The following is a 27,673-nucleotide window of genomic DNA, read 5'->3' as shown; positions in this document are numbered from 1 at the left end:
TCCACATTTCTCCCCAGTTCCTCAAGGGGCCCCACAAATACACTTTTACTCTCTGCCCATATCACTCTGGGATGTATCGGGATTTCACCCCAGCCTGCAGAAACTCATCAAATCCCAACTCCCTTTCATGGCTCCATGCACCTATGGCGTTCAAGCAAACCGATCGTACGGGTTTAATTATCTAGTGTGCTACAGAAAATATAAATCCTGCACCAAATAAACATCTCCTCCCTTGATCTCACACAAAAATTGTAGTTTTAAAACCCAGTCAATATCGTCCTTTACCCTTGGGCCTGATTTGCCTTAGTCCTACCCATATCCGCTTCATTCATATATCTAATTGAAGTCTGAACTCTTTTTCAGCTCTTTCAACAGTTGCCTTATGGGGTAATACTGACATTCATAACTGCCAAGCTCTAGCTCCAAGTCTTGGATGTCACACAAATACCCAAAGTTCCAGAGATTGATCAGGTCATACACAAGGAGCTCAGCATCTCAGGATTTAGAGATAACCATTACAACTCAGGAATAGACGTGACTGCTATAAGAGTTTACAATCTAGGGACCGTTACAATAAGCATTCCCTTGATAAGCTGTGCTCTAAGAATCAGTTCTCAGAGTTTACATATTATCGTTAGTCCATATTTGTGAGGCATTATAGAGTCTGTCCTCTTGTTTCTGGCGTGCTTCACTCAAAATGCTGTCCTCAAGATCCATTCACCTGGTTGGTGTTTCACAGCTTCATTCCTTCTTGCAGCCACTCAATGTTCTATTGTGTGTGTACACCACAGTTTCCCATCCTGTTCATCAGTCAATGTACCCCTTAGATAACCTCTGTCCATTGCAAATCGTGAATACTGCCGCCGTAAACACCAGTGTGCAAATGTCCATTCGTGTCCCTGTTCTCAGACTTGCCAACTATATACCCCATAGTGAGGCTGCAGGACCTTGTGACACCCATTCTACTTCCCCACCAACAGTGAACACACATAGCTCTCTCTCCAAGTTCTCTCCAGCACTTGTGTCCCTCTGTTTATTTTTTTCCCCTGAAATTTTATAGGGATATATTCAAATACCATACAATCATCCACAGTGTACAATCAATTGTCTACAGTATCATCATATAGTTGTGCATGTCACCACAATTAGCACTTACATATATTCATTACTCAAAAAAAGAACTGAAACAAAATAATAATAAAAAGGATAAAAGTAAAAGTAAAAAAAAAAAAAGATAAAATATAGCCACAAAGATTGAGGAAGAGGTGAAAAGAGTAAAAAGATAAAAGAAAAACAAAAGGAAAGAAAAAAATGGCAACTAAAAAGCCACAAAAGAAAAGGTAAAATTAACATAAAATACAATAGAAAAGTCAGACAACAACACTAATGTCAAGAATCCTACACCCCTCCCCCATGTCCCCTCTTATAGGCATTTAGCTTTCATGTATTGCCTTTGTTACAATTAAAGAAAGCATATTGCAATGTTGCTGTTAACTTAAGACTCTAGCGTTCATTGATTCTATTTTTCCCTGAATACCACCCTATTTTTAACACCGTGCAAGGCTGACATTCATTTGTTCTCCCTCGTGTAAAAACATATTTGTACATTTTATCACAATCATTAACCGCTCTAGGTTTCACTGGGTTATACAGTCCCAGTCTTTATCTTCTATCTTTCCTTCTGGTGTCCCACATGTTCCTAACCTTCCTCGTTCAACCATATTCACAGTCATCTTTGTTCTGTATACTTACAACATGGTGCTACTTCTCCAAACATTGTGTTCTAAGCCTCTCATTCCTGTCTCTTCCTGTCTGTAGCACTCCCTTTAGTATTTCCTGTAGATCAGGTATCTTGTTCACAAACTCTCTCATTGTCTAGTTTGTCTGAGAATCTTTTAAACTCTCCCTCATATTTGAAGGACAGTTTCGCTGGATATAAAACTCTGGTTGGCAGTTTTTCTCTTTCAGTATCTTAAACATATCATACCACTTCCTTCTTGCCTCCATGGTTTCTACTGAGAAATCCACACATAGTCTTATCAAGCTTCCCTTCTCACTTTTCCTAGTGTGAGTTGTAGTTTTCTGTTGTTGAGGCATCTGGTTTCCTTGATTACCCCAAACAGATTTTCCCAGACCTGATGCGCCCAGGTCTCAGGAGGAGGCTGCGTTCAGCGTCAGGTTTCCCTGAGGGTGGGACCCAGCAGGTTGTCAGACTTTCCCGTGAGGTATCTAGACTCTGTGCTTTCCCCATCCAGCCCAGCAAGTGGCACATGTCAGCCCACAGCTCCCCACTGGTGTAAAGAGGTGGGGTCCCTTTAATTCACAGTAGACCCTGTCCTGGCCAGGGCCAAGGGTGTCAGGAGCCAAGCTTAAGTTGTTACTGATTTGTTTGTTTTCCCCCAGGCCCTGGGGTCTGAGTTCTCTGAGGGCAGCCACTTGGGCTGGTCCCACCCCCATGTTCTTAGGGAAGATACACCCCCAATGGAGTTATCTTCTCCACTTGAATTCCTCCTTTGTCTCTCTGGTTCTGTAAAGCCCCCCTTGCCTGGGTCAGCATGGAATTGAAGATGCCCGAGGCTTTCTCCAATGTGCTGCTTGGAACAACAGAACAAAAATGGCAAAAGAGCAAAAGCCCCTTATCAGAGCCAGTCCCAGCCCCTCAGTTTTGCTGGTCTACCGGAGGTGGTACCCGGTTTTCTGTGCCCCTTTCCTTGGAACACAGCATCTTCCAGTATTCTGAGCTCAGCCATCTCCAGAAGCCTCTGTTCTTATTTATTTGTGTATTTTTTCCCGTCAGCCCTGCCTCCTCCCTGATGGAAGGAACCTGCTTCCCTTCCTGTTCCGTACAATCATCTGTGCTTGTAGCTTCTAATCAGTAGTCCAAATTTGTTAATTAAAACTATAATTGGAGCTTGGTTGAGTTACTTTCCCTGTAACCTGTTTCTTTTTTCCAAAGGGCAGTGTTTCAGCTCGGCCTGCCCTGTCCTAGGGGGCTGGGGTGCCGATTCCGGGTTTGCAGAGCTTTACTTAAGATTCTGTGCTACAATCTGAGTCACTCCACCCATTCCAGGTTGGTGTACAATGTGTGTGCATTCACGGATGTCTCCCAACAGTTGTTCCAGATTATTTACTGGTTGTACCTGGTTATTTACTAGTTGCTCTAGAGGACTAACTAAATTCTATACCTCTCTATGCCGCCATCTTGCTCTGCCCCCTCTAAACAGATTTTTAAAAGCTTGGTTTTAAAAATGCTATGTCAGGAAAAAAATGCATAAAAGACTTGCTATAACACAGTCCTCTGCATATAATAAGTACTCGGTACATATTTTCTGCTTTAAACAGCCCAGACCTAAGCTGAGAGGGTGAACTGCAGGACCCTGGCACAAGTAACTAAATGAGCTTTTCTGTTAAACCCCATCAGTTTTCTATTGTTAGGCTCCTTCCGAATCTCACGGTTTTGAAAATTCTAGGGGGTATCCATAAGGTTTAGAAAAACAAAATTTCTTTACCTATAAGGAAATCAAAGTAAATCTCAAATAGAACACTGGAAACTTCATAAAGCCTAATAAGTTCCATTCAACATGATCATTCTTCTTACACTAACTTTATTTCTTCTATAAACACCTGGCTTAAAGTGTTTTAAGTACAGTATTTGTCAACTGAACATAGGAAGAATAATTCTCAGGTGGCTGAACAAGCACAATGTCTTCATCAGTCTTTCAATCTTAAAAATTAGAGCAGTGCATTTCAAAGTTATTCAGCAGATACATGTAAATTCTCTAACACTTGAGATCTAATTCTATATGAACTACCACTTTACTCTAAAAGGATTTCTGTACCAAGAAGATAATGTGACACCATGCCAACTAGTTTATCTTACATCATTGCCAAGGTCTAAGTTTTAAGTTTTCAAAATCACGAGACTGGACATTTCAACTCAGAGATAAACTGCTTACCACTGCATCCAAGAATTGTATGCACAATTTTAGATGAACTTTCGTATCACAGAATTGTCTGAAAAGAAGTCTTCCTATTGGCTGCTTGTCACAAAGACTGTTGTAATCCTTTTCTGAGAGAAAAAAGGGAAGAAGAAGCAAACAAATAGTTACAATCCATAAAGTCTTTTCTGAACCTTACTGTTTTAGTTTTATAGAATAAAAGTAAAAAATAATATTTGTGGTATTATTTTTAACTACCATTTTGCTTACCTATTTAGACTAGATTATTGTGAACATTTAAAATACACAGGCAGAATCTAAGAATGCTGAAAAGAAGTGGTGAACAAAGATGACTGAAGCTTGCCTTACAATGGCAGTACGCAGGGGACCAGCGTTCCCTGTTGAACCAAACAGATGAAACCATAAGAGAGAAGGAGCAGGGCTGAAAACAGATCTGGGTCCATCCTCTGATTCAACTGCACCACCCTCCCTGCATGTTTAGCACAGACTGCATGTGTATGAAACAGTCTGCAGGGATATATTCAATTACATTTTTAAAACCCTTTCCCATTTTGCTAGTTTTCTATACTTCAGAAGTTTTAAATATTGTATTTGCTCAATGATTTTTTTAACTGCTCTTGTTTTATGTTTGTTCAGGAGGATAATATGTTATCATACACCTTACCCCAAACACTATTCTTGTTCTGAGAATGAGGCACTAATATTTTGGTCAATGTGTCAAGATGGATATAAAACAAAGATTTCTTATGCCACAAATAGGTTAATTTAAACTTCAGCAAGAAGATCAGTTGCTCTCTTTGCTGAACACTAAATTTGAATGAACATAACTTTTCAGGCTCCTCTAAAATTAATGTAAAACAGAATGAAAATAATATCCATGAAAAGGAAGCAAGCCATAACAAATTCTTCAATTAAAGGTTTATTAACAACATAGTAATTCTAGGAAAGTAAACAGGACTGTTCAGGATCACTGAGTTTACACATGGAAAAGTACAGGCAAGGATATAAACATATTGGGTGGCCAGTACACAATTCCTTGTTTAAACAAACATCAGCAATGGTTTTGCAAAAATTCTACAACCCACTTTGTCCAACTTCGCTACTGCATTTCATTTTAGGAACACTCATCAACTATATTTATTAAACAAGTGACACAAGCCAGTCAAAAAGTTCTTTTTTAAAAATTGAGAATTTTAAACACTTTCTTCATTAAATCAAAGGTTCAGAAACCTCCCCAGTTCCCGCTGAGGATGGCACCTCGAGCACACGGAACTGCCCAACTTCTCTCCTCCCATTCTTACCGAAATGACGGCACATTAAAGCAAAACCGAAACGACGACGAATGAGACCCTAACATGGACAAGGAGTGAAGGCTCCTCAGGAGTCAGACGCTGGAGCTCCCTTGCACAGGTGATGGGGCTGGGCTGTCGAAGGAACCATCAGCTCAACCCCCCGGGGGCAGACCCTCCCCAACCCTGAGGACGTGGCTGCCCAACAGGCTTTTCTTTCCGGCCGAAGCCCAGTACTGCTCTTTAAAGAAAGTGGGTACCTGCCAGGTGGAACTCTGGGAGGGGGGCGAGCGAGGCAGGGGCAGCACCCCACTCCAGACGAGGGCGCCCGGGGAAACGGGCAGAGCAGGCGCGGGGGAAAGCCACGCGGCCACTGCACTAACAAACGTGGTCCTGGGTGCGGACGCGAATGAACAACCTCAGATCTCCAGACGTCTGGACAAACAGCAGCAGCTGAAGACAGACCAAGAAGAACAGAAAAATGGAATCGGGAGATAAGAGGTAATTCAGAAAACAGAAAATACGTCTTTTAAAACTCTAATGAGTATCCTCTGAGCGAATCTGTTACAGCCATAAAACAAAAACCTGAAAAAGAAACAGAGAGTAAGAAACAGTTCTTAGAAACTAAAAGTATCCTTAACGAAAAACCACTGGGGGACGGACGGGATAAACACGCTGTGCATGCCTAAAGCTAGGGCTGTCGATCTGGATAATAGGGCAGACAAAATCTTCGAAAACAAACAGCAAAAAACAGATAATGGGAAATGTAAGAGAAATAGTGAGATGTGGACGATAGTTCCAAAAAGTCAGATTATCTTTTTGAGTTACGGTGGAAAAGGCCAAATAAAGATAAAGACTATATCTTTTTTAAAAGTATAACACTTTCTCAGGCCAGAGAATTAAAGGCTAAACATAGGCAAGTGCTAAACATAATTAATAAAGAAAGCCCCAAAGCTAGAGACATGTCCTGAAAGCAAGGAGAAACAAGAAATCCTAAAATCTCTGAGAAAGGAAAAGAAAGTTAGCTACGAAATATAATTAATCAAAGGGGCATCTGTATTAGCAAAGTTGGAGTCTAGAAAACCCATGTTTTCAAAGTTCAAGGGGAAGGGGGTCAGGAATCTTATTCAACTTCATAACTAGCAAATGAAAAGACAAAAAAATGGACATTTTATGAAATTTAAGAACTTAGAAATTTTATATCTCATGTACCCTATATAAAAAAGAACTACGTGAGGAGCTGTACCAATAAAATGAGGAAGAAATCTAAGAAAAAGGACAAGATAGAAACTGAGAAGGATGAACCACTGGGTATAATCCAGAAAAAAAGACAAAGAAAACTAGAAAAAATAAATCACTGAATTAAAACATTTGAAGGATTATCTTTTGCAAAGTCTGAACAAATATTTTCCAGTCTGTGGCTCCAATTACACTTACTCGGTTTTAGATTACTCATTATTTACATAACTCTAATATTGTACTACTGTTACTGAATTTCTATTTTGATTTACCTAATAAACAGTTTGGAGTGGCTGAAAAGGGGGATACCATGAGAAGAAAACAGCAGAGGCAAGTGAAGCTTAAAAAAAAAAAAAAGACTGGGGGTCATATTTTCAAAAGCTCTGATAACCTACGAAGGAGTCTGTTCCTATGCTGGAAGCAATACGGATAAAAGTGATTACAGCTAATATTTCTCACCCTGTGCCAGGTACTGTTTCTAAGTCCTTTACGTGTATTATTTCATTTAAGCTTCATAACAGCACTTCCGAGTCTGGCACCTCAGAGCATCCAGAGCCCCGTGGGAAGGACGCACCCCGAAGGCGTGAGGAGTGGGGCGGGGAGCGAGAGCGGGGGAGAGGGCCGTCCCGCCTGCGAGCTGAGGGAGCCTGTGTTCCACTGGGGACACAAGCGAGGCGACAGGGAGCTCAGGCGCTGGTGTGGTCAGCGGCAGAGGCAGCCACGCGCGGAGACGAGACCCCCAGAGCAGAGCGGCGTGGAGGCGTGGGGAGGGGACAGCCACAGGGACTGGGCCGGTGAGAAGCTGGGGTCATCGCCGGGAGAAACAGAGCGAGGGGCCGGTGCAGCCACCATGGGTGGGGGGAGGGCTGCAGTGCAGACGGCAAGGGTTAAACGTGTTGGGTGGGGGGTACTGGCACATCCAGGGTCTAAAAATGCTCCGGCACGCAGGGACACGACTCCCGGGGACTGACGGACGCGGGGCAGCCGCGAGGGTTCTGAGGAGAGGACACCAGCAGAGACGCCGCTGCCACCCGGGACTGAGAGGGACAGAGACGAGAGGAAATGAAAGACAACGCACAGGCTGCCAAAACCCCACAGGCTGGAAACAGGCTGGTAAAACCACTCAGCAACACACACGCGCCGTTCTTCAAGGAATCATGCCCCTGAGGACAGAGTCCGGGGCCCAGAGACGCAGGCCTCGGGCCCCCAGGAAGGAGCCGGGCCCAGAGCGCAGCCCACGAGCTCAGAGGACGCTCCCAGGCCTCGAAACCTAACGTGACCCGCCCTGCTGCATTCCCACCGTCCTCAGGACCGGGGACGCCGTTCCACCTTCCATTTTCCCCCCTTTGCAATAGGAGAGTCTGTAACTGTAACCTCATGCCTGTCCCATCATTGTGTTTTGGAAAGAGATAACTTATCTTTTAGTTTCACAGGTCCACAGATGGAAAGTAAGTTTGTCCCAGCCGGAGTCTCACCCATACCTGACTTAGATGATTTACATGATGAATCTGGGACTTTTGAGCTGGTATTTTGGTGAGATTTTGGACTATGAGTTGATGCTGTCATGGGTTGAGACTTCTGGGTTGGATGGGGTGAATGCGTTTTGCACAAGGGAAGAACATGGATTTTGGGGTGCTAGAGGGCAGACTGGAATGGGCTGAATGGTGACCCCCAAAACATATGCCCCCTTCCTAATCTCCGGAACATGTGGATGTTACAGTATTTGGAGAAAGTCTTTGTAGATGCAATTAAGCTAAGGAACATGAAATGAGGAGACCATCTGGGTTTATCCACGAGGGCCCTAAATCTGACGACAAGTGTCCTCATGGGAAGCGCACAGGGGAGAGGACAGACACACAGAAGGAACTGGGGCCACAGAGACAGAGGCTGGGGGGGACGCAACCACAGGTCAGGGATGCCGACGGCCCCCAGGAACTGGAAGAGGGAGAGGACAGATTCTCCCCTGGAGTCTCGAGATGGAACGGCCCCCCACACACCCTCGTTTTGGCCTTCTGGCTCCCAGAGCTGAGAGACAACAAATTTCTGCAGTTTAAACCCACCTAGTTTGCAGTAATTTATTAAAGCAACCCTAGAAAACAAATGTAAGTACAAACAGCTTGAAAGTTAAAGATGGAAAAATGATACATCATGCAAACAGTGACCATAAGAAAGCTGGAGTAGCTCTACTAATCTCAGACAAAACAGAACTTACAGCAAAAAGCTACTGTAGATGAAGAGAGGTATTTTATAACGATAAGAGGGTCAATCCTTCAGAAAGCGATAACAAGTATAAACATGTATATGCCTAAGAGCAGAGCCCCAAATACATGAGCCGACAGAATTGAAGGGAGAAATACACGAGTCCACAGTAAAGTCGGAGACCTCAGTAGACCACTTTAATAATGGAACAACTAGGCGGAAAATCAACGGGGAAAGAGAGGCCTTGAACAACGTAAACCAGCCAGACCTTGTCCCTCCAACAACAGAGCACACAGTCTTCTTAACCGCACGTAGAACATTCTCCAGAACAAACCATGAGCTAAGCCATAAAACCAATCTAAATAAGTGATTTAAATCATATTGTATACGCTCTCTGATGACATTGGAATTATGTTAGAAATTAACAACAAAGAAATTTGGGAAATTCACAAATATGTGGAAGTTAAACAAGATACTACTAAATAGCCAATAAAAGTGAGCACTGCTTAAAAAGAAATACATAGCTGTAAATGACTCCATTAAAAAAAATCAACAATCTAACCTTCCACCTTAAGAACTGGAAAAAGAAGAGCAAAGAAATAGTAAAGATTTGAGTGAAATTAATGAACTAGAGAACAGAAAAACAACAGAAAGAATCAAAGAAACCAAAAGTTGATTTTACGGAAAAAAAGTCAATAAAACTTAGATACACTGAGCAAGTAAGAAAGAAAGGGGATTCAAGTCACTAAAATCAGGAATGAAAGAGGGACATTGCTACTGACCTTATAGAAATAAAAAGGATTATAAGGGAACACTATGAATAACGATATGTCAACAAATTAGATAACTTAGATGAAATGGGCAAATTCCTAGAAAAACACAAACGCCTGAAACTGACTCAAGAAGAAATAGAAAGTTTCAATTGACCTATAATGAATAAAGAGCTTGAATGAGTAATCTAAAAACGAAGTACAAAGAAAAGGTTAGGCCTAGAGGATGGCATTGCTGAAGTGTATCAATTAAAGAAGAATTAATATCAATTCTCCAAAAACTCTTCCAAAATACGGAAGAGGAGGGAACACATCCCAAATGTATTCTGAGGCCAGTATTACACTAACACCAAAACCAGACAAAGATATCACAGGAAAAGAAAAGTACAGAGCAGCATCCCTTATGAATACAGATGGAAAAAAAATCCTCAACAAAATAGTAGCAAGCCAAATCAGGCAATATATAAACAGGATTCCACACCATTATTCACCCCAGAATGCAAGGCTGGTTCCACATCTGAAAATCAACTGATGTCACACACCAAACCAAAGGTGCATTAATATGAGAAAAAAAACTCATGGTCCTTATATAAGAAGCAGAAAGAAAGCATCATGATAAAAAACAAAAAAAACAAAACAAAATAAAAAAACTCTCAAACAACTAGGAAGACAAGGGAACTTGCTCATTCTGGCAGAGGACAGCTATGGAAAACCCACAACCCAGTCAGGCATGATGGTGAAAGACTGACTCCTCCCCCACATCAGCAACAAGACAAAGGTGATGCCACTTGTCACTTCTATTCAACACTGTGCTTCAGGTTCTGGCCAGGCATTTTAGGCAAGAAAACGAAACAAAAGGCATCCGTATAGGAAAGGAAGGAGAAAAATCATCTCTATTTGAAGGCAATACAATCTTGTATATAGAAAATTCTCAGGAATACACACAAACAAAACTATTAGAATTAAACAAGTTCAGCAAGGTTGCAGGCAAAAATTCAATATACAAAAATCAGTTGTATTTCCATACACTTGCAATGAACAATTAGAAAATAAATTAAGAAAACAATTCCACTTATAACAGCATCAAAATGAATAAAATAGGAATAAGTTTAACAAAAGAAGTACAAACTTCTCTGAAGTAAAAAAGTACAAAACATCACTGAAATAAATTAAAGAAGACCTAAATAAATGGAAAGACAGCCATCATGTTCACGGATTGAAAAACTATTTTTTCCTTTGGGGGAAAAAAGAACTACTTCCCTCTTTATATCATCTGAAACTAATTTTGATGTTAAAATATTTAAACTTTCTTAAACAGGAACTAAAATAATCTCAAAAGAAAAGATGGATTGACTTTTAAAAAATAATCTTGGAGTAAAGGCACACTTTCCAAGAAACACAAAGTTCAGAAGCTAAGCAAAAAATGATGGGTACATTCATCTATTAAAAAAATTAAAACCTCACCAGAGAAAAATATTCATAAGCCAAAAGGCAAAAAGCAGAATTACAAAATATATTCACATTAGATATAAAAGGATAACTCCCTTGATATATCAAGAGCTTTTATGAATGAATTGGAAAAAGGCAAGTTAACCCTTAATTAAAACAAGTGACCATTCTTAAAATTACACACAGCAAACATTAAAACCACTAATGACAACCAATGTTAGCAAGAGCTGTGATACACAGCTGGCAGGAGGGCAAGCTAACATAACCTTTTGGAAAAGCAATTTGGCAACCTCAAAAATTTCAACGCACACACCCTCTGAATTGGAAACCCCACCATTAAAAAAACAGAATTATGATGAAGCTATAGACACAGCTCTGCATCTGACTTCTTGTGCTCAGTTAATAGCTGAGAGCATTAAATTTCATTATGCTGATAAGCTACATTTTTTTGACTGATCTGTTCCCGGAGTTATCCTCAAGAGTCCTTGTAAATATGCATAGAAAACCGTCTGGAAAGTTAACAGAGCTCACTTCTGGAGAGGATGACTGGCTGGGTTGCGGGCAGAGATATAAAACAATGTTCTGTATACAACGAGCATCTATTACTTCCTTTAAAGTGCTTTTAATTAAAAAAAAATCAACAGCCACACACTTCATAACTGCAGGTTAGAAAAGCTAAAGGTTCTTCCCCCTTGGGAAGAATCAGGAAGATAAAAGGAGAATCCATTACCTAATTTTTGAAACAAATAAGGAAATCAAGAAAGAAAAACCACTAAGAAGCGGTCTATTGCTAGATGTCCCTCCAGACAGAAAAGAGGCACCATTTACTCACCGATGGAATGTCTAAGCTCACAGCACTGGCTGACGGGTGGTAGCTTTAGCATCTTCCTCCATTTCTTACTACGACCTCTTTTGCCATATCCTTCTGGATTAAAAAAAAAAAAAAGGCATTTTTAAATTTTATAAAAAGGTTGGATGTACCTAGTAAAGACAGCAACTGCTTCATAACCACATCTTTCTATTTCCGTTTGGGTAGTCTAGGCACCTACACTGAGTAAAAATTTGAGCCTGTGATAATTCATCCTATCTGGACGGCAGCCTGAGTAAGAATAAAATCCCGAGTGATGAAAGAGCCACTGCGTGTCATTTAGAAAACACGGGAACTACACCATCTGTAAGCAGTCCTGCTGGGCCTCCGTTTCCAAATTTGGAAGCTGGATCCAACATCACGTACTGTACTGGGCTGCTTAGAAGTATTATTTGTAGACAAATGTTTTTGAGCACCTACTAAAATGCTGGGAATACAATGGTGAAAAAGACAAAAGTCCCTTCCCAACATTCTAGTAAGGGAGAGACAGAAACATATAACTCGCATAATAAGTGATAAGAAAAAATTAAGTCAATCATAAGTGACACATGAAACTAAATCAAGCAGCATAAAGGCGGGTGTGTATGTTAGAGACGAAATTATCAGGGCTAAGAAGAGGAGAAAAAGTAGGAGTTAAGGCTTATTGCATATTTATTAGGGGCCAGGCACCTTCTAGGGGCTTTACACATCTCAACTCATTTAATCACCATCCTGTGATGTAAATACTACTATTATTCCCTTCTTTCAGACAACAGAGTGAAGCAAAGAGATTATTAAATAACTTTCCCAAATCCCACAACTAGTGAGAGCAGAACCAAGACCCAAACTCAGGTCTGCCCAACTCCAGGGACCCTGCTTTGCACCATGACTGTCATTAAGAAGCAGAGTACGGCACAATCAAACGGTTTTGAAAAGTGCAAAACCATTTAAAAAAAAAACACTGGTCATACACACGTTTACAAATCAACATATTTTGGGAAATGAAAATAACAGTAAATCAAAGCTTCCAAAAGGCTGGAAATGACCATGGTGATGGCCATAATAACAAGTCACCCCTATAAGCCTGATGCTCTTCTAGAAGGTTCATGAGTCTACTCTCACTAAATCCTCCCATCAACCCAACGAGGTGAATACTGTTGCTCTACTCTCATTATATCCCTGATTTCACAGATAAGGAGATCAAGGCACAGACAGGTATACTAACCTGCCCTACATTCAACAACCAGTAAATGGAGAGGCTGGGATTTGAACCCAAGTAGCTCAGTTTTTCCATCAGTAAATCAGGACCACCAGGATAAACGCACAATGTGAAAAAGAATTGACTGAGTTCACTGACAGACGGGGACCGTGGGGCATTTCAGCTGGAAGGTGAGACGCACAGCTCTGCAGCCCCAGAGTACTCCACCCACAGCCCCGGGAATGGCCGGGACCTCTGTGTCCAGGAGGAGACTCCCTGACAAACTGCACAGGGAGTACACCGCTCCCCCCTGCCCCCCCCCCACAGGGCCGGTGGTCCCCACTGTACTTGGAAAATTGGTGCACCAATTGGACTTCCACATGGTTTGGATCCCCACTCACTACACAGAGGAAGCTGGGGAGAACTGGCTTGAGGGTAAGAGGTGGCCCAAGAGTGCCATCTGCTGGAAGGTCAGGGAAAGTGCACTCCACCAAGCTGAAGCTCTGACAAATTATAGACAAATATTCAAATAATCCTGCATATCCTAAAAGAACCCTACCAAGATAAGCAAATGCCAAGAGTCCAAAAACAACAGAAAATTATGAAGCATATAAAGAAACCAGAAGATATGGACAACCCAAACATCCAAATTAAAAAGCCAAAGGAGACACAGAACTTGGAGCAATTAATCAAAAAAGTATACACAAATATCAGTGTCATGGCTAAGGATATAAAGGACATCAAGAAGAACCTAGAACAGCATAAAGGAGAATCTTCAAGAGTAAATAAAAAAATAGATCTCATGGAAATACAGGATACTGTTGATCAAATTAAAAGCATTCTTGAGACACATAACAGCAGACATGAAGAGGCAGAGGCATGAATTAGCGACCTCAAGGACAGGACAATGGAAGCTGAAAGCACAAAAGAATGAATGGTGAAAAAAACTGAAAAATTTGAAATGGATCTCAGGGAAATGAGGAACAACATGAAATGCAAAATACAAGAATCATCGGTGTTCCAGAAGGGGAAGAGAAGAGTAAAGGGCTAGGAAGAGTATTCAAAGAAATTGTTGGGGAAAATTTCCCAACCCTTCTAAATGACATAAAAATGCAAATCAAGATGCCCAACAAACTCCAAATAGAATAAATCCAAATAAATTCACTCTAAGACATATTCTGATCACACTGTCAAATGCTGAAGAGAAGGATGAAGTTCTGAGAGCAGCAAGGGAGAAGCAATTCACCTCATACAAGGGAAAAAACATAAGACTAAGTAGTGACTACTCAGTGGGCACGATGGAGGCGAGAAGAAAATTCTGAAAGAGAAAAACTGCCAGGCAAGAATTCTTTATCCAACAAAGCTCTCCTTCAAAATTGAGGGAGAGCTTAAAATTTTCACAGACAATCAAATGCTGAGAGAATTTGTTAACAAGAGACCTGCCCTATAAGACATACTAAAGGGAGCTGAAAAAAAAAAAGACAGGAGAGAGAGGTCTGGAGAAGAACACAGAACTGAAGAGTAGTAGTAAGGGTAACTTAAAGGAAATAAAAAGAGAGGGGGGAAAAAAAGATCTGACAAATAAAAACCAAAGGATAAGATGTCTAATTCAAGAAGTGTTTTCACAATAACACTGAACATGAATGGATTAAAAAATATGAACCATCAATATGCTATTTACGAGAGACTCATCTTACATCCAGTGACATGAAGAAATTGAAAGTGAAAGGATGGAAAAAAATATTCCACACCACCTACAGCCAAAAGAAAGCAGGGGTAGCAATACCAACCTCAGATAAAATAGACTTTAAATGCAAGGATGTTATGAGAGACAAAGAAGGCCACTATACAGTAATAAAAGGGACAATCCAACAAGAAGAAATAACAATCATAAATGTTTATGCACCCAATCAAGGTGCCCCAAAATACATGAGACAAACACTGGCAAAACTAAAGGAAGCAATAGACGTTTCCACAGTAATTGTGGGAGACTTCAACACGTCACTCTCTCCTATAGATAGATCAACCAGACAGAAGACCAATAAGGAAATTGAAAGCCTAAACAATCTGATAAATGAATTTGAATTAACAGACATATATGGAACACTACATCCCAAATCACCAGGATATACATTCTTCTCTAGTGCTCACGGAACTTTCTCAAGGATAGATCATATGCTGGGCCATAAAACAAGCCTCAATAAATTTAAAAAGATTGAAATTATTCAAAGCACATTCTCTGACCACAATGGATACAACCAGAAGTCAATAACCATTAGAGACCTAGAACATTCACAAATATCTGGAGGTTAAACAACACACTCCTAAACAATCAGTGTGTCAAAGAAGAAACTGCAAGAGAAATCAGTAAATATCTAGACACAAATGAAAGCATGAACACAACATACCAAAACTTATGGGATGCAGCGAAGGTGGTTTAAAGGGGAAAATTTATAGCTCTAAATGCATACATTGAAAGGAAGATAGAGATAAAATCAAAGAACTAATGAAACAATTGAAGAAGCTTGAAAATGATCAGCAAACTAATCCTAAAGCACGTAGAAGAAAAGAAATAACAAGGATTAAATCAGAAATAAATGATATTGGGAACAAAAAAAAAACAATTGAATAAATGAAACCAGACGTTGGTTCTTTGAGAAGATCAACAAAATTGACAAACCCTTAGCCAGACTGACAAAGTCAAAAAGAGAGAAGAACCAAATAAACAAAATAATAAATGAGAGGGGGTACATTACTACATATCCCAAAGAAATTTAAAAAACCTTAAGAGGATTCTATGAACAACTGTATGTAAACTGACAATTTAGAGGAAATGGGTAATTTACTAGAAACACATGAACAACCTAGACTGATAAGAGAAGTAGAAGACCTCAACAAACCAGTCACAAGCAAAGAGATCCAATCAGTCACCAAAAAGCTTCCTACAAATAAAAGCCCAGGGCCAGATGGCTTCACAGGGGAATTCTACCAAAGTTTCCAAAAAGAACTGACACCATTCCTACTCAAACTCTTCCAAAAATTTGAAGAAAATGGAACACTACCTAACTCATTTTATGAAGCTAAAACCATTGTAATACCAAAACCAGATAAAGATGCTACAAGAAAGCAAAACTATAGGCCAATTTCCCTAACAGATTTCGATGGAAAAATTCCCAGCAAAATAACTGCAAACCGAATCCGAAGGCACATTACAAGAATTATACACTACGACCAAGTGGGGTTTATTCCAGGCATTCAAGGATGGTTCAACATAAGAAAATCAATGTAAGACAACGCATTAACAAATTAAAAGGGAAAAATCAAATGATCATCTCAACAGATGCTGAAAAAGCATTTGACAAAATTCAGCATTCTTTTTTGATAAAAACTCTGCAAAAGGTAGGAACTGAAGGAAATTTCCTCAACATGATAAAGAGCATATATGAAAAACCCACAGCCAGCACAGTACTCAATGGTGAGAGACCGAAAGCCTTCCCTCTAAGATCAGGAAGGAGAGAAGGATGCCCGCTGTCACCACTATTATTCAACATTGTGCTAGAAATAAAGCAGTGTCAGGATACAAGATTGATGCACATAAGTCAGTAATGTTCTATACACTAGAAATGACCTACTGAAGAGACATTCAAGAAAAAGATTCCATTCTCAATAGCAACTAATAAAAACAAGCACCTAGAAATAAACTTAATCAAGGATATAAAAGACCTCTACACAGAAAATTAGATAACTACTAAAAGAAATAGAAGGGGACCTAAAGAAATGTAAAGATATTCTGTGTTCATGGATAGGAAGGTTAAATGTCATTAAGATGTCAATCTCACCCAAACTGATCTACAGATTCAATGCAATTCCAATCAAAATTCCAACAACCTACTTTGAAGACTTGGAAAAGCTAGTTATCAAATTTACTTGGAAGGGAAACATGCCTCGAATTGCTAAAAACATTCTAAAAAAGAAAAACAAAGTGAGAGGACTTACACTTCCTGACTTTGAAGCTTACTATAAAGCCACAGTAGTTAAGACAGCATGGTATTGGCACAAAGACAGACATATTGATCAATGGAATTGAATTCAGAATTCGAAGATAGACCCCCCAGATCTATGGTCAACTGATTTTTCATAAGGCCCCCAAATCCACTGAACCGGGACAAAACAATCTCTTCAATAAAAGGGGCTGGGAGAACTGTATATCCATATCCAAAAGTAAGAAAGAGGACCCCTACTTCACATCGTATACAAAAATTAACTCAGAGTGGATCAAAGACCTCAATATAAGAGACAGTACCATAAAACTCCTAGAAGATAATGCAGGGAAACATCTTCAAGATCTAGTATTAGGAAGCCACTTATTAGACATGACACCCAAAGCACAAGCAACGAAAGAAAAAATCGATAAATGGGTACTCCTCAAAACCAAAAGCTTCTGTATGTCAAAGGAATTTGTCAAAAAGGTGAAGAGGTAGTCCACACAATGGGAGAAAATATTTGGAAATATCAGAAAAAATCCATGTATCTGATAAGAGACTGATATCTTGCATATATATAAAGAAACCCTACAACTCTATGACAATAGTACAAACAGCCCAATTATAAAATAGGCAAAAGATATGAAAAGACATCTCTCCAAGGAGGAAATACAAATAGCTAAAAAACACATGAAAAAATGTTCATCTTCACTAGCTATTAGGAAGATGCAAATCAATACCACAATTAAGATATTCTCTCACACCAATAAGAATGGCTGCCACTGAACAAACAGGAAAATACAAATCCTGGAGAGGATGTGAAGAAACTGGAACTCTTATTCACTGCTGGTGGGACTGTATAACAAAGTACAGCCACTGTGGAAGACAGCTTGGCGGTTCCTCAGAAAACGAGATATTGAGTTACCCTAAGATGCAGCAATTTCACTTCTCAGTATATACCCAGAAGATCTGAAAGCAGTGACACAAACAGATATTTGCACACCAATGTTCATAGTGGCATTGTTCACAACTGCCAAGAGATGGAAACAATCTAAATGTCATTCAACAGATGAGTGGATAAACAAAATATGGAATATACATATGAAGGAATACTACGTGGCAGTAAGAAGGAACGTGGTAGTGAAACACATGGCAACGCAAATGAACCTTGAAGATGTAACGCTGAGTGAAATAAGCTAGACATAAAAGAAGAGATATTGCATGTTACCACTAATGTGAACTCCATGAACAATGTAAAATAAGGGTCTTATAATTTAGAATATAGGGGACCTAGAGATAGATAGAAACTAGTGAAGGGGGACTGATAATCTAATATGTACAGACATGATAATGAGGGTGAACTTAATGGTATGGGAATGGTCAGCTGTAACTATGGTTCAATAATGGGATTACAAGTATCAGTGACACAGTGAAGGCAAACATGTTCGTAAATCGTTGTTTAAAGGCATGTCACCCACAGAGCAGCACCACAAACCTAAATAAGTGTTAGCATGATATACTTATAAGGTATTGACACTGGTGCAGAGGGTTAACAACAGAGCGGTATATGGAAAAGCTACCCATTACATATTAAAGACTATATTTAGTAGGAATATCTTACCAACACTACACCAATACTAGGGATGAATAATTTGTAGCGGATAAGGCTCTGGGATGTATTATATTATGATAATTGTTTAAAGTTGAAAGTGATGATGATTGTACAACTAAGTGAAGATAATGTAAAATAATTCTTGTGATAAAATATATATTAAGTGAAATTAGGAACCCACTACCTAATAAATCAAGCCCTTGACTTGAGGCTTGCTGTTGTGAAACTTAGGTTGTAAATGGGAGGCTGAGCCTTCCTATAATTTTGCCTAAGAGGCACCTCCAGGGAGCCTCTTTTGTTGCTCAGATGTGGACTTGTCTCTCTCTAAGCCCAACTCGGCAAATAAATTCATTAACTTCTCCCACCCCTCCATGATGGACCTGACTCCCAGGGGAATGACTCTCCCTGCACACATGGGACATGACTCCCAGGAATGAGCCTGGCCCTGGCAGCAAGGGATTGAAAAGGCCTACTTGACCAAAGGGGGTGAAAAGAAGGTAACAAACTGAGCTCACAGTGGCTTAGAGATCCCAAATAGGGTCGAGAGGCTATCCTGGAGGTTCCTCTTATGCAAGCTCCAGCTAGACATCCCAAACGGCCACAGTATGCCATGGCCTTACCAAAAGTAGTCCCCAAACACCTGGGTCCCTACCTGAGATTTTATAAAAGATTCACCATTAAGTTATTTTTCTCAGAAACTTAAATCCACCTGAGTGTTCCTATACCAGACAAGCCCTAAAACCCAGAGGCAATAGCCTCTTTAAGAACAACACTCAGATGCAGCCCCCTTCCCCATACTGTCGACACCCCCTTTCAATATGAACAAGTGAGGGTGCTCACTGCCCAGACACCCCTGCAGATCGGGAAAGTGATTAAACAAGAGGAAGGGGTAGCAACAGACAAGATAGTATTTAACAAAGGTCCATGAATACTGAAACTTTGTATAAATACATATATATATTTAGAAGCTGGGGTGTTGGAATAGCTGGAAGGAGGTAAATGACATGGTGGAACTGCAACCCATAACATCCTTTGGGATTTGCTCTACAGCTGCTCACTGAATCGTGCCTTGAAGGTTTCACCTTTCTGTATACACCTTATATTGCACCACGGGGAAAGAACTGAGACAGTGGAACTGTAACCCATAACAAATTTTGAAGTTACCTATATAACTGCTTGTTGAGCAGCACATCAAAAGTTAACACCTTTCTGTACGTATATTATATTTCACAATGACGGAAATAGCTGAAGTTGTGGAACTGTGACCCATGACAGTCTTTAAAATTTGCTCTCTATTTGTTAAATTGTACTTTGAAAAGTTATCACTGTTATGTATATATGTTAAAGTTCACAATAAAAAATGCAGTAAAAAGTGAATACAACTTGATTTATCTGAAAATAAATTTTGACTAACATTCACTGCCGATTAACACTGGAGCACTGTAGCTATTCAACTCAAAACACAGTTTAGAACCAGGAAGGAACCGTACCTCTGCAAGGCAAAAGCTGGGTCAAAGAGTCAGTGCACTAAAACGCACACATCATCCTTAAAGAATCCCTTAGGCGTCACTGCTTTCTCTTATATTATGTACAATTCTAATGAGTTGGTTTTGATTTCCAATTTACAACAAATTAAAAGCAGAAAACTACTAGGGAGGGGAAAAAAAAAGACTTGCAATAGGTACACAGATATATGTGTGACAGCAAATTGAAAGGAGGGCCAAAATGCTGCAGAAAGGAAACATAAAGCCCTCCAGCTGAGGGGCAATGGCACACAGCAGACACCACCCCCGACGCACTGCCTGCTGGCTGAGTCAGCCATTGCCATGGAGACCCTTCTCCCCAGACAAGTTTCCCGGGCTTGTTCTGTGGAACAGAGTGTCACAAGGTGAAAGGAAGAGGGAAGAGCGGGACCCACTCTGGAGGCTTGGAGCACACCTGCCGTGAACACCCAGCAGCCACCCTGCCCCTCATCTGGCCGTCCCCAGTTCCAGAAGTTTCCACTGACATACCACAGCAAAGCCTGTCTCCTTTTCCCCCAGCTGTTCTGCCCAGGCTCAGTCAAGACTCAAGGCGGGGTAGTCTGAGCTGCCAATACCCCGTCAAGACCAGCAGACCAGAGGGTGAAAAACCCAGGAGAGAAAAGGCATGGCACCTTAATTTAGTCATGGGCCAGCGAAGGTCGACTGTGGTTGGTTCAGTCCCAGGCCATTTACAAGGTGGACCCTGCAGAGAAACTAAAGTCTGACGGGCAAAAACAAGAGGCACAACCCACCAGGGCAGCACAGCGTCAAAAACACTCAGGGATGGTTCTCACAGTTCTGAAAAACAGGCAGTGAAGCGGGGCCACAGCTTTCGAAGGCCCAAGGTGCACCTCCGCACACAGAGCAAAGGTAAAGAGCTTTGCCCTGCCCTTCAAGAGATGATGATTCAGCTGGAGCAAGACCCATTGGCTAGACTGGGTTAGGAAGCCCAAATTGCAGATTCCCAGAGGGCAAGGAGCCAGCCCTGAGCTGGGAGAATCACAGAAGGTGACACAGAAGAGGATGCAGTGAAATCGGACCCTGGAGCATGTGAGAACTGAACAAGAAAACAGGCCAGAGGGGCTCACCGTGCGGAGGTTGGAATAGGAACCACACAAGAATCTAAGTGAACACAAAAGTTGTTTACTTATACAACAAAAATGCACTAAGTACCTGCAATGAAAGATGCCTCTGGAACCAAAGAACATACAAGCAGCTCTAGACGTAAGAGAGGACATTGCTTCGGTCTAAATGAAGGGTTTTGAAGTCAACTCCGCGGATTCTCTCCAGTTCACAGTCTTCTGATCTGCCCTTCCCTCCTTCCCCAGCTGCCCTGGGGCCTGCACATGTGGTGCATGGCTTCTAGTGACCCTTTGTTGGTCCTTCACCGTCAGCCCTCCCTCTTGTCACCTGTTCCCCAAATCTCCCCCACAGCATGCTGTCAGCGCAGTGCCTGGCTCTCCCGTTGTGAGCAGAGCCAGCCAATCGGGTGCCCTCTCCCAGGACCATGGGTCTTGAAAGGAGGGAGGCAAATGAGAACAAGCAGGGAGTCTGCCCTGCCCCAGCAGCGGTATCAGCACAGCCCTGCCTGCTGGCCCCTCCTGCAGCTTCTCACTCTGACACATGAGAGAGTTTCTTTCTTTCGTCGCTCTCCCCTACTAGAATGGGGGTTCCACAAGGGCAGAAATTTCTGACCATGGTGTTTATTGCTGAAGCTCCAGCACCTGGAAATGTGCTTGGCACCCAACCGGAACTCATCAGTATGTGAGGAATGAATGAATGAGTGAATGAATGAATGGGTGGGCCCTGGTCCTGTCCTTCTCCAGCCTGGTTTTTAGGTTCTCACTTTGATTCTCTGAGCCACTCTATATCCTTTCAATAGATTTCCCTTTTGTTTAAGTTTTTAGCTCCTTGCAACCAAAAATCCTGGGGTGAGGGGACCTCGGCATTAATGTTAACAGGTACGTCAGTTGTATTTCAGGTGCCAAACAAACTGCTAGAAGGGAGCTGCTTAGCTGAGCCCCAAATCATACCGAATGTGCATATCATACATCCTTTCCTCTGCATCTATGCTCTCTGTCTCTCCAAGAGATAAGATAGGGTTCAAGTCTCCTCAGAAGTATGATGTGAAACAATTTATGCTGATCATTTAAAGTGATTAGATGTCATAAGTTGCTTAATAAATTTAGTACATAGGGGAAAAGTCCTAAATTTAAAAAAAAAGCAGTGATTTTGGTTTATTTTATTAACACAATCATTTCATGCGTCCTTAAGGTGCGCCTGGCAGAGCAACACACAAACAATTCTTTTATGCAGCAGCATCTGCTGACACTCTTGAAAAGGAGAAAAGGTTTTCTAAAGGATCTTTTTCAGATCAAAAAAAAAAGTAGAAAGGAAAAAGAAAGGAAAAAGAAAAAAATTATATTTGAAATAAATCCAGGAAATGACTGGACTAATATTAAACCAACATTCTGCTTCCCAGGCCAAGATAGAACTGTTGTGCCACGTCCACTCACGTCAGAAGTTAATTTTCTAATTCACAAGCCAGAGAAACTAAAAGAGGAGCTATCCGTGAACAGATATTGTGGCCAGGAAGATACTTCCAGGGAAATACTCTATTTGCTTCTAAAGCAAAAACCAATACACAGTTATCAGCTTGGGGGAAAAGCCCCAAATCATCACGAACACTCAGTATACATTCATATATTACTGATACTTTAAATTCAACTTCACTAAGTAATAACCACATTGCACATAACAACTCTTTGAACATAGGGTTAAGCACTCTGCTCACTGAGGACAGATTACATAAGAGTCACAAATCCATGGAGTTAAGACCATCATCAGGTGCCCGAAAATTGAAAGAAATTATCCCAGTAGTCCCAGGCTTTTGTGGCAGAAAATACTGGTTTCTTGTTTTTATCATTTCCATAGCATTTCTACTTCAGTGTTACCTAATCTACACAGCATTTTATGGAAATCTGCTTGGTACCATACTCCCTTTTTGTATGTCACACACAGGTATGACAGGATGCAACCAGGTACAGTGGGAAGACAACAGCTTTGGCCTGTGTCAGACTTGACTGCCACTGAGGGCGACTCACGTACACGGCCAGTGTGGACTCCACAGCCAGGGGCACACGGCAGGCAAGGGTGTTACTGAAAGAGGCCTGGGTGCCAGGGACCCCGAGGACACCTGCTGCTTCCACAGAAAACCAAGGCCTGGTTTTCATCCTACCCACCGGGCTCTTCAAAAGAATGTGAGTGGGCAAAAAATATTGAGAGGAGTCCGACTCGGTTTTCAGTTCCTGATGGAGGCACTTTACAAAAGAGAAGTTCACTATTTCTTAACTTCGACATTTAAATGTCTGCACTGAACTTCAGTAATTGTGCTGTTACTTCAAAAATTTCTGCGAACTGTTTATGATTCAGGTCTCCAATGTGCTGAGAAACCATGGGGTTCCAAATCCAGACCTGTCCTGAAAGTACCTAGGATGCAAAGTGGAGAAGGGGAAGGGGAGAGCATTTCTGTTCCTGATTAACTTTGCTCACAGCAGGTGATCAATACCCCAACTGCAAGCTGCATTACCAACCGGCAGCCCCCCATCACTGGGGGCACCACTTTCCTGACATGCTGCCTGGGACTGCACCCCGGAATCCCGGGACACTGTGCATCTTTAAACACGCGCGCCGCATATTTACCCTGCTTCGGAGCAGAGTCCAGCAGGGAGATGAACAGAAACCCCCGCCTGGGAGGAGCGAGAGGGCAGCCTCAGTCTGCGGCTCGGCCGCCCCCCGCCGATCTCTTGGGAAGTAAGAAGGGGGGACACGCGGGAGGCCGAGGACTCGGCCAGACCCCAGCGCTTCGATCAGAACAGCTGGCTTCCCAGCGACAAACGGGTGAATTACTACCACCTCGTTTACTATGCCGCCACGTCGTGCCCAAACCCACTTTCAACACCATCCAGCCCAGGTCAAAATCAAGATGATTCATCAAGATCACGGGTTCTGAGAACAGCAGGAAGGTTCTCACGCGCCCGGGTAGTTCCGCGCTTGGAGCGCGGAGAGCAGATGCCCTGGGCTGGCTTCGCCTCTGCTCGCGGCCCCGACAGCGGGTCGCCCACTCAGCCGCGCCCGCTCGCCCCACGCGAGGTCGCCGGGGGCGCAGCCGGAGGAAGCGGGGGCGGCGGGGCGCGCCTGGACCCGGGACCCCGGCCCTCGCGCGGCCGCGCCGCTCACCCACCTTCGCGCGCCTTCAGCAGCAGCGTGTTGGCCACGAGGTTCCGGATCTCTCGCGCCGGCCGCCGCGCCCAGAGAGCAGCAGGGGCCTTGGCCTTCGCCTTGGTCTTGGCCGCGGGCTTCACCCCCGCGGCAGGAGCCCGAGCGGGCCCCGGGGAGACCGGCCGCCGCCGCCGCCGCCACGGCCATGGCCACCACGAGCGCCGCCGCTGCGGCAACTGGCGGGGCTTCTGGGCCTGCTCGGCCCCCCGCCGCCGGGGCGGCTGCCGCGGGGATGGGCGTGGGGGGTCCCGGATGGCTCCAGCGGAGGAGCGGACGGGGCTCGCGGAGGAGCGCGCGGGGCTCGCGGAGGGGACGGGGCTGAGGGAGTTCTCCGCTGTCACTGTCGCCGCGTCCTCGCTGCCGCCGCCGCCGCGGCCCGGTCTCCTCTTGGCCCCATCGCCCTGGCCGAGCGCGCGCAACTCTCCGCTCAGAGCCCCGGGCCGCTCCGCGTCTCCGTTGAGCCCCGGCGCCAGGGAGGCTCTCACCCGCAGGGGCGCCGCCGCCCGCTGCTCTCTCACGGGCCGGCACCCCGCTAACCGCTGCCCAGAAGAGGGAGCCCGAGCGCTCCCCTCGCTGCCGCGCCCTGAGGCGGGTGCGGCGCCACCCGGCCACTACAACTCCCAGGAGGCACCGCACAGGGCGGAAGCGGCCTGGCGGCGTCGCGTGGCCTGCCGGGAGTTGTAGTCACTGAGGACCAATGGGCGCGTAGGTTACGTGGGGGTATGCTCCGGAAGTGCCTTATCCTCGCGATATTTGGGGAGCCGGCCCGGTTGTCCCGAAAAGAGGCTAGGAAGCTGTGTCGCTAGTGCCCCGCACGTGTCTCCTCAGGCCGCGGATCTCCGGCCGCTGGGTCGTCTTCTCCCGCGGCCTCCGCGGCCTGTGAGGAATCGAGCGCCTGGCGGGGTGGGCGGGCTGTACGCCATGGGCAAGGCCAGGTCGGCCGGGGCCAGAAGGAAGGCCCCCGCGGCCCAGGGCAAAGCGAAGCCTAACCCCAACCCCTTCGAGGTGAAAGTCAACCGGCAGAAATTCCAGATCCTGGGCAGGAAGACGCGCCACGACGTGGGGCTGCCCGGGGTGTCCCGCGCACGGGCCATTAAGAAGGTAAGCGGAGCCGCCTGCTGGGCCGGCCTGGATAAGGCCTCTACCCTTCCCCCCCGCCCGGCCAGGGGCTCCCCGCGCCCCTTCCACCCCGCTGGATCAGGGGTGCCCCACAATCCCGGGACCCTTCCTCTTCTCTGGTTAAGGACCTCGCCTCCTTATGCCCCATCCCCATCACCCCCCCACCCCACCCCTCTGCGCTGCGCCCAGGCGCGCACCTATCGCCCTGCATTTGGGTTATCTGCCTGGGGTCCACCAGCTCCCCTAGACCCAGTGTCCTGGGTCCAGGTTGGTGCCTTCCTGGTTTCCACGGCCTGGGGTGCGTCATTAGCCTTCAGTGAACGCGTTTTGCCTGCTTGCTCTTGACAGTTCCCAACCCTGTCCTGTCCCTGTCCCTTCTGGGCCCGCCTCCAGCCCGTCCTCCCCCCTACGGCTGGAGGGGTGGGTGTCCTTATCCGGACTTGGCCATCACATCTGTCTCCTTCTTGGCACAGACTCAGGAGTCGGACTTCCAGAGTGTGGTCCAGCAACCACATACCAGCCAGCAAGTTGCATACTTCTCTGTGCCTCAGTTTCCTCATCTGTAAACCAGTGGTAATGATTTATATCCTAGGGCTGTTTTAAAGGGGTTACATGTGTTTAAAGTGCTTAGGACAGTGCCTCCGATAGTTAGATGTTACCTCTCATTGACTATTTTTGTCCTTCATGCCTCTGTGCTTTCAAAGGACTAGAAAGACTTCCTGGAAAATGCCTGAGCCCCTTCAAGACCCTGGCTACACTTCTGTTTCTTGTGACTCCTCCCTCGGGCAGGGTTATTCACTTCTTTGCTGCCATGGTGTCCTGTACATACCTGTTATAACTCTTCTTCCTTCAGACCTTGAACTCTGCTGGCTTAGGAGCCCTGGAACAATTTATCTTTTTATCCCCTAAGTCCTTGTATAGGATGCTCAACGGATGTTTGATGAATGAATGTATCTGTCCCTGAAGCACACGAGCTTGTCCCTTGGGGAGTAACTCAGCTGCTCCCTACTGTGGGGAGCGTCCATCTTTCCTGTGCTTATGGTCCCAGAGTTTTCTGTACTTCAGTTCAGCAAATGGTATTCTTTGTGCAGCTTCTGAGACATGCTCATGGTTTGCTTATTGGAATTTATTGTTACCCCCAGTTAGAAACAGTAGGTTGGTAAAAAAAATTGAGGTCCAGAAAGGACAAGTAAACATCCTGAGGTTACACAGCTAGTTAGTGCACGGCAGGGCTGGGTGGGCACCCCAGCTTGAATGTCTGCAAAGCCTTCATGCCGCGCTGGGTAGCTCTGTTCTGGCTGCTGGGGAGATTACGGCCTTCAAGTGCTTGTAACTTAGATCCAGGCATGCAGTGTGCACCCCATTTGATGTTTGAATCAAATCAAGCATCTCCTTTGTGCAGAGAGCTGACAGGATATAGAGCAGGTGTGTTTATTTGATGAGACTCCCCATCAGACACCCCGGTTCAGAGGCAGGAGGGCAACATGGGGAAATAGGATAGTGGAGCTCCTCGAACATTTGTCTTCACCACTTCAGCCTCCATTTTCTCATTGCTAAAATGAGAATAGTAATATTAACCTTACGTCTGGCAGTGATTGTGAGAATACAATAAAATAAAGCATTTGTTATATAGTAAGTGTTCTTTAAATAGTAGCTCTTCTTTAACTGCTTGGCTTGACATTCTCAGACTCCCAATCTGGCCCCAACCTGTCATCCTTGCTTTGCCTCCTGCAACCAGTTGGCCCCAAAAGGCCTCCCTTACCTCTCCACATCTTTCAGGGCCAGCTCCAATCCCCCTCTCTGGTGCTTTCCCAAGTTCTGCAGCCCAGGTAGGATGGGTTGCTCAGCCTCCTGTACTGGGCAGGTGCTGTGGGCCCTGCTCCTGCTCTGCTGAAGGGCTGGAGAGGCCGTTGCTGCTTCCTCCTGGAATCCCCGGTGCCCAGCTTGTCGTCAACACGCAGGCATTTGAAGGGGTCAGAAGTAGAATGTGAGTTCTTGGAGAGATCATGGTCGGAGAAGGTATACATGGTTAGGAAAGCCAAAATTCTTAGAGAAGGAGTCACATTTAAGCTCTGAAGGGTGAGTAGGGTGTTCCCAGGCAGGGGTTAAGGCACATTTTTGAGGAGTAGAGAGTGGGCAAGGTGTGGGGTAGTACAGCTCAGAGCTGTTTGGAGGGAGAGCAAGCTGGCCAGGTGGGTTGAAGTG

At 43.9% G+C, this 27,673-nt stretch overlaps 2 protein-coding genes across 2 annotated transcripts in view; one reads left to right on the top strand and one right to left on the bottom strand.

The window, feature by feature from the left end:
• Positions 1-4,400: 4,400 nt before the first annotated feature.
• LOC119530187 (serine/arginine repetitive matrix protein 2-like) lies at positions 4,401-25,272 on the bottom strand. Its single transcript, XM_037831400.1, has 5 exons — positions 25,268-25,272; positions 25,166-25,226; positions 24,312-24,960; positions 11,738-11,830; positions 4,401-5,701 (listed from the first exon to the last, which is right to left on the bottom strand). Exons 1-5 carry the CDS (start codon positions 25,270-25,272, stop codon positions 5,337-5,339), a joined length of 1,173 nt encoding a protein of 390 aa, XP_037687328.1. The 3' UTR covers positions 4,401-5,336.
• Positions 25,091-27,673, top strand: part of NOP14 (NOP14 nucleolar protein) — a 32,605-nt gene continuing 30,022 nt past the window's right edge. The window contains exon 1 of the mRNA XM_037829298.1: positions 25,091-25,450. Within this exon, the coding sequence (XP_037685226.1) occupies positions 25,271-25,450 (180 nt within the window). The 5' untranslated portion in view covers positions 25,091-25,270. The remainder of the gene's footprint in view (positions 25,451-27,673) is intronic.

The sequence above is a fragment of the Choloepus didactylus genome, chromosome 3 (genome assembly GCF_015220235.1).
Source record: "Choloepus didactylus isolate mChoDid1 chromosome 3, mChoDid1.pri, whole genome shotgun sequence".
Taxonomy (NCBI): Eukaryota; Metazoa; Chordata; class Mammalia; order Pilosa; family Megalonychidae; genus Choloepus; species Choloepus didactylus.
This window is presented reverse-complemented; position numbering and strand designations above follow the sequence as displayed.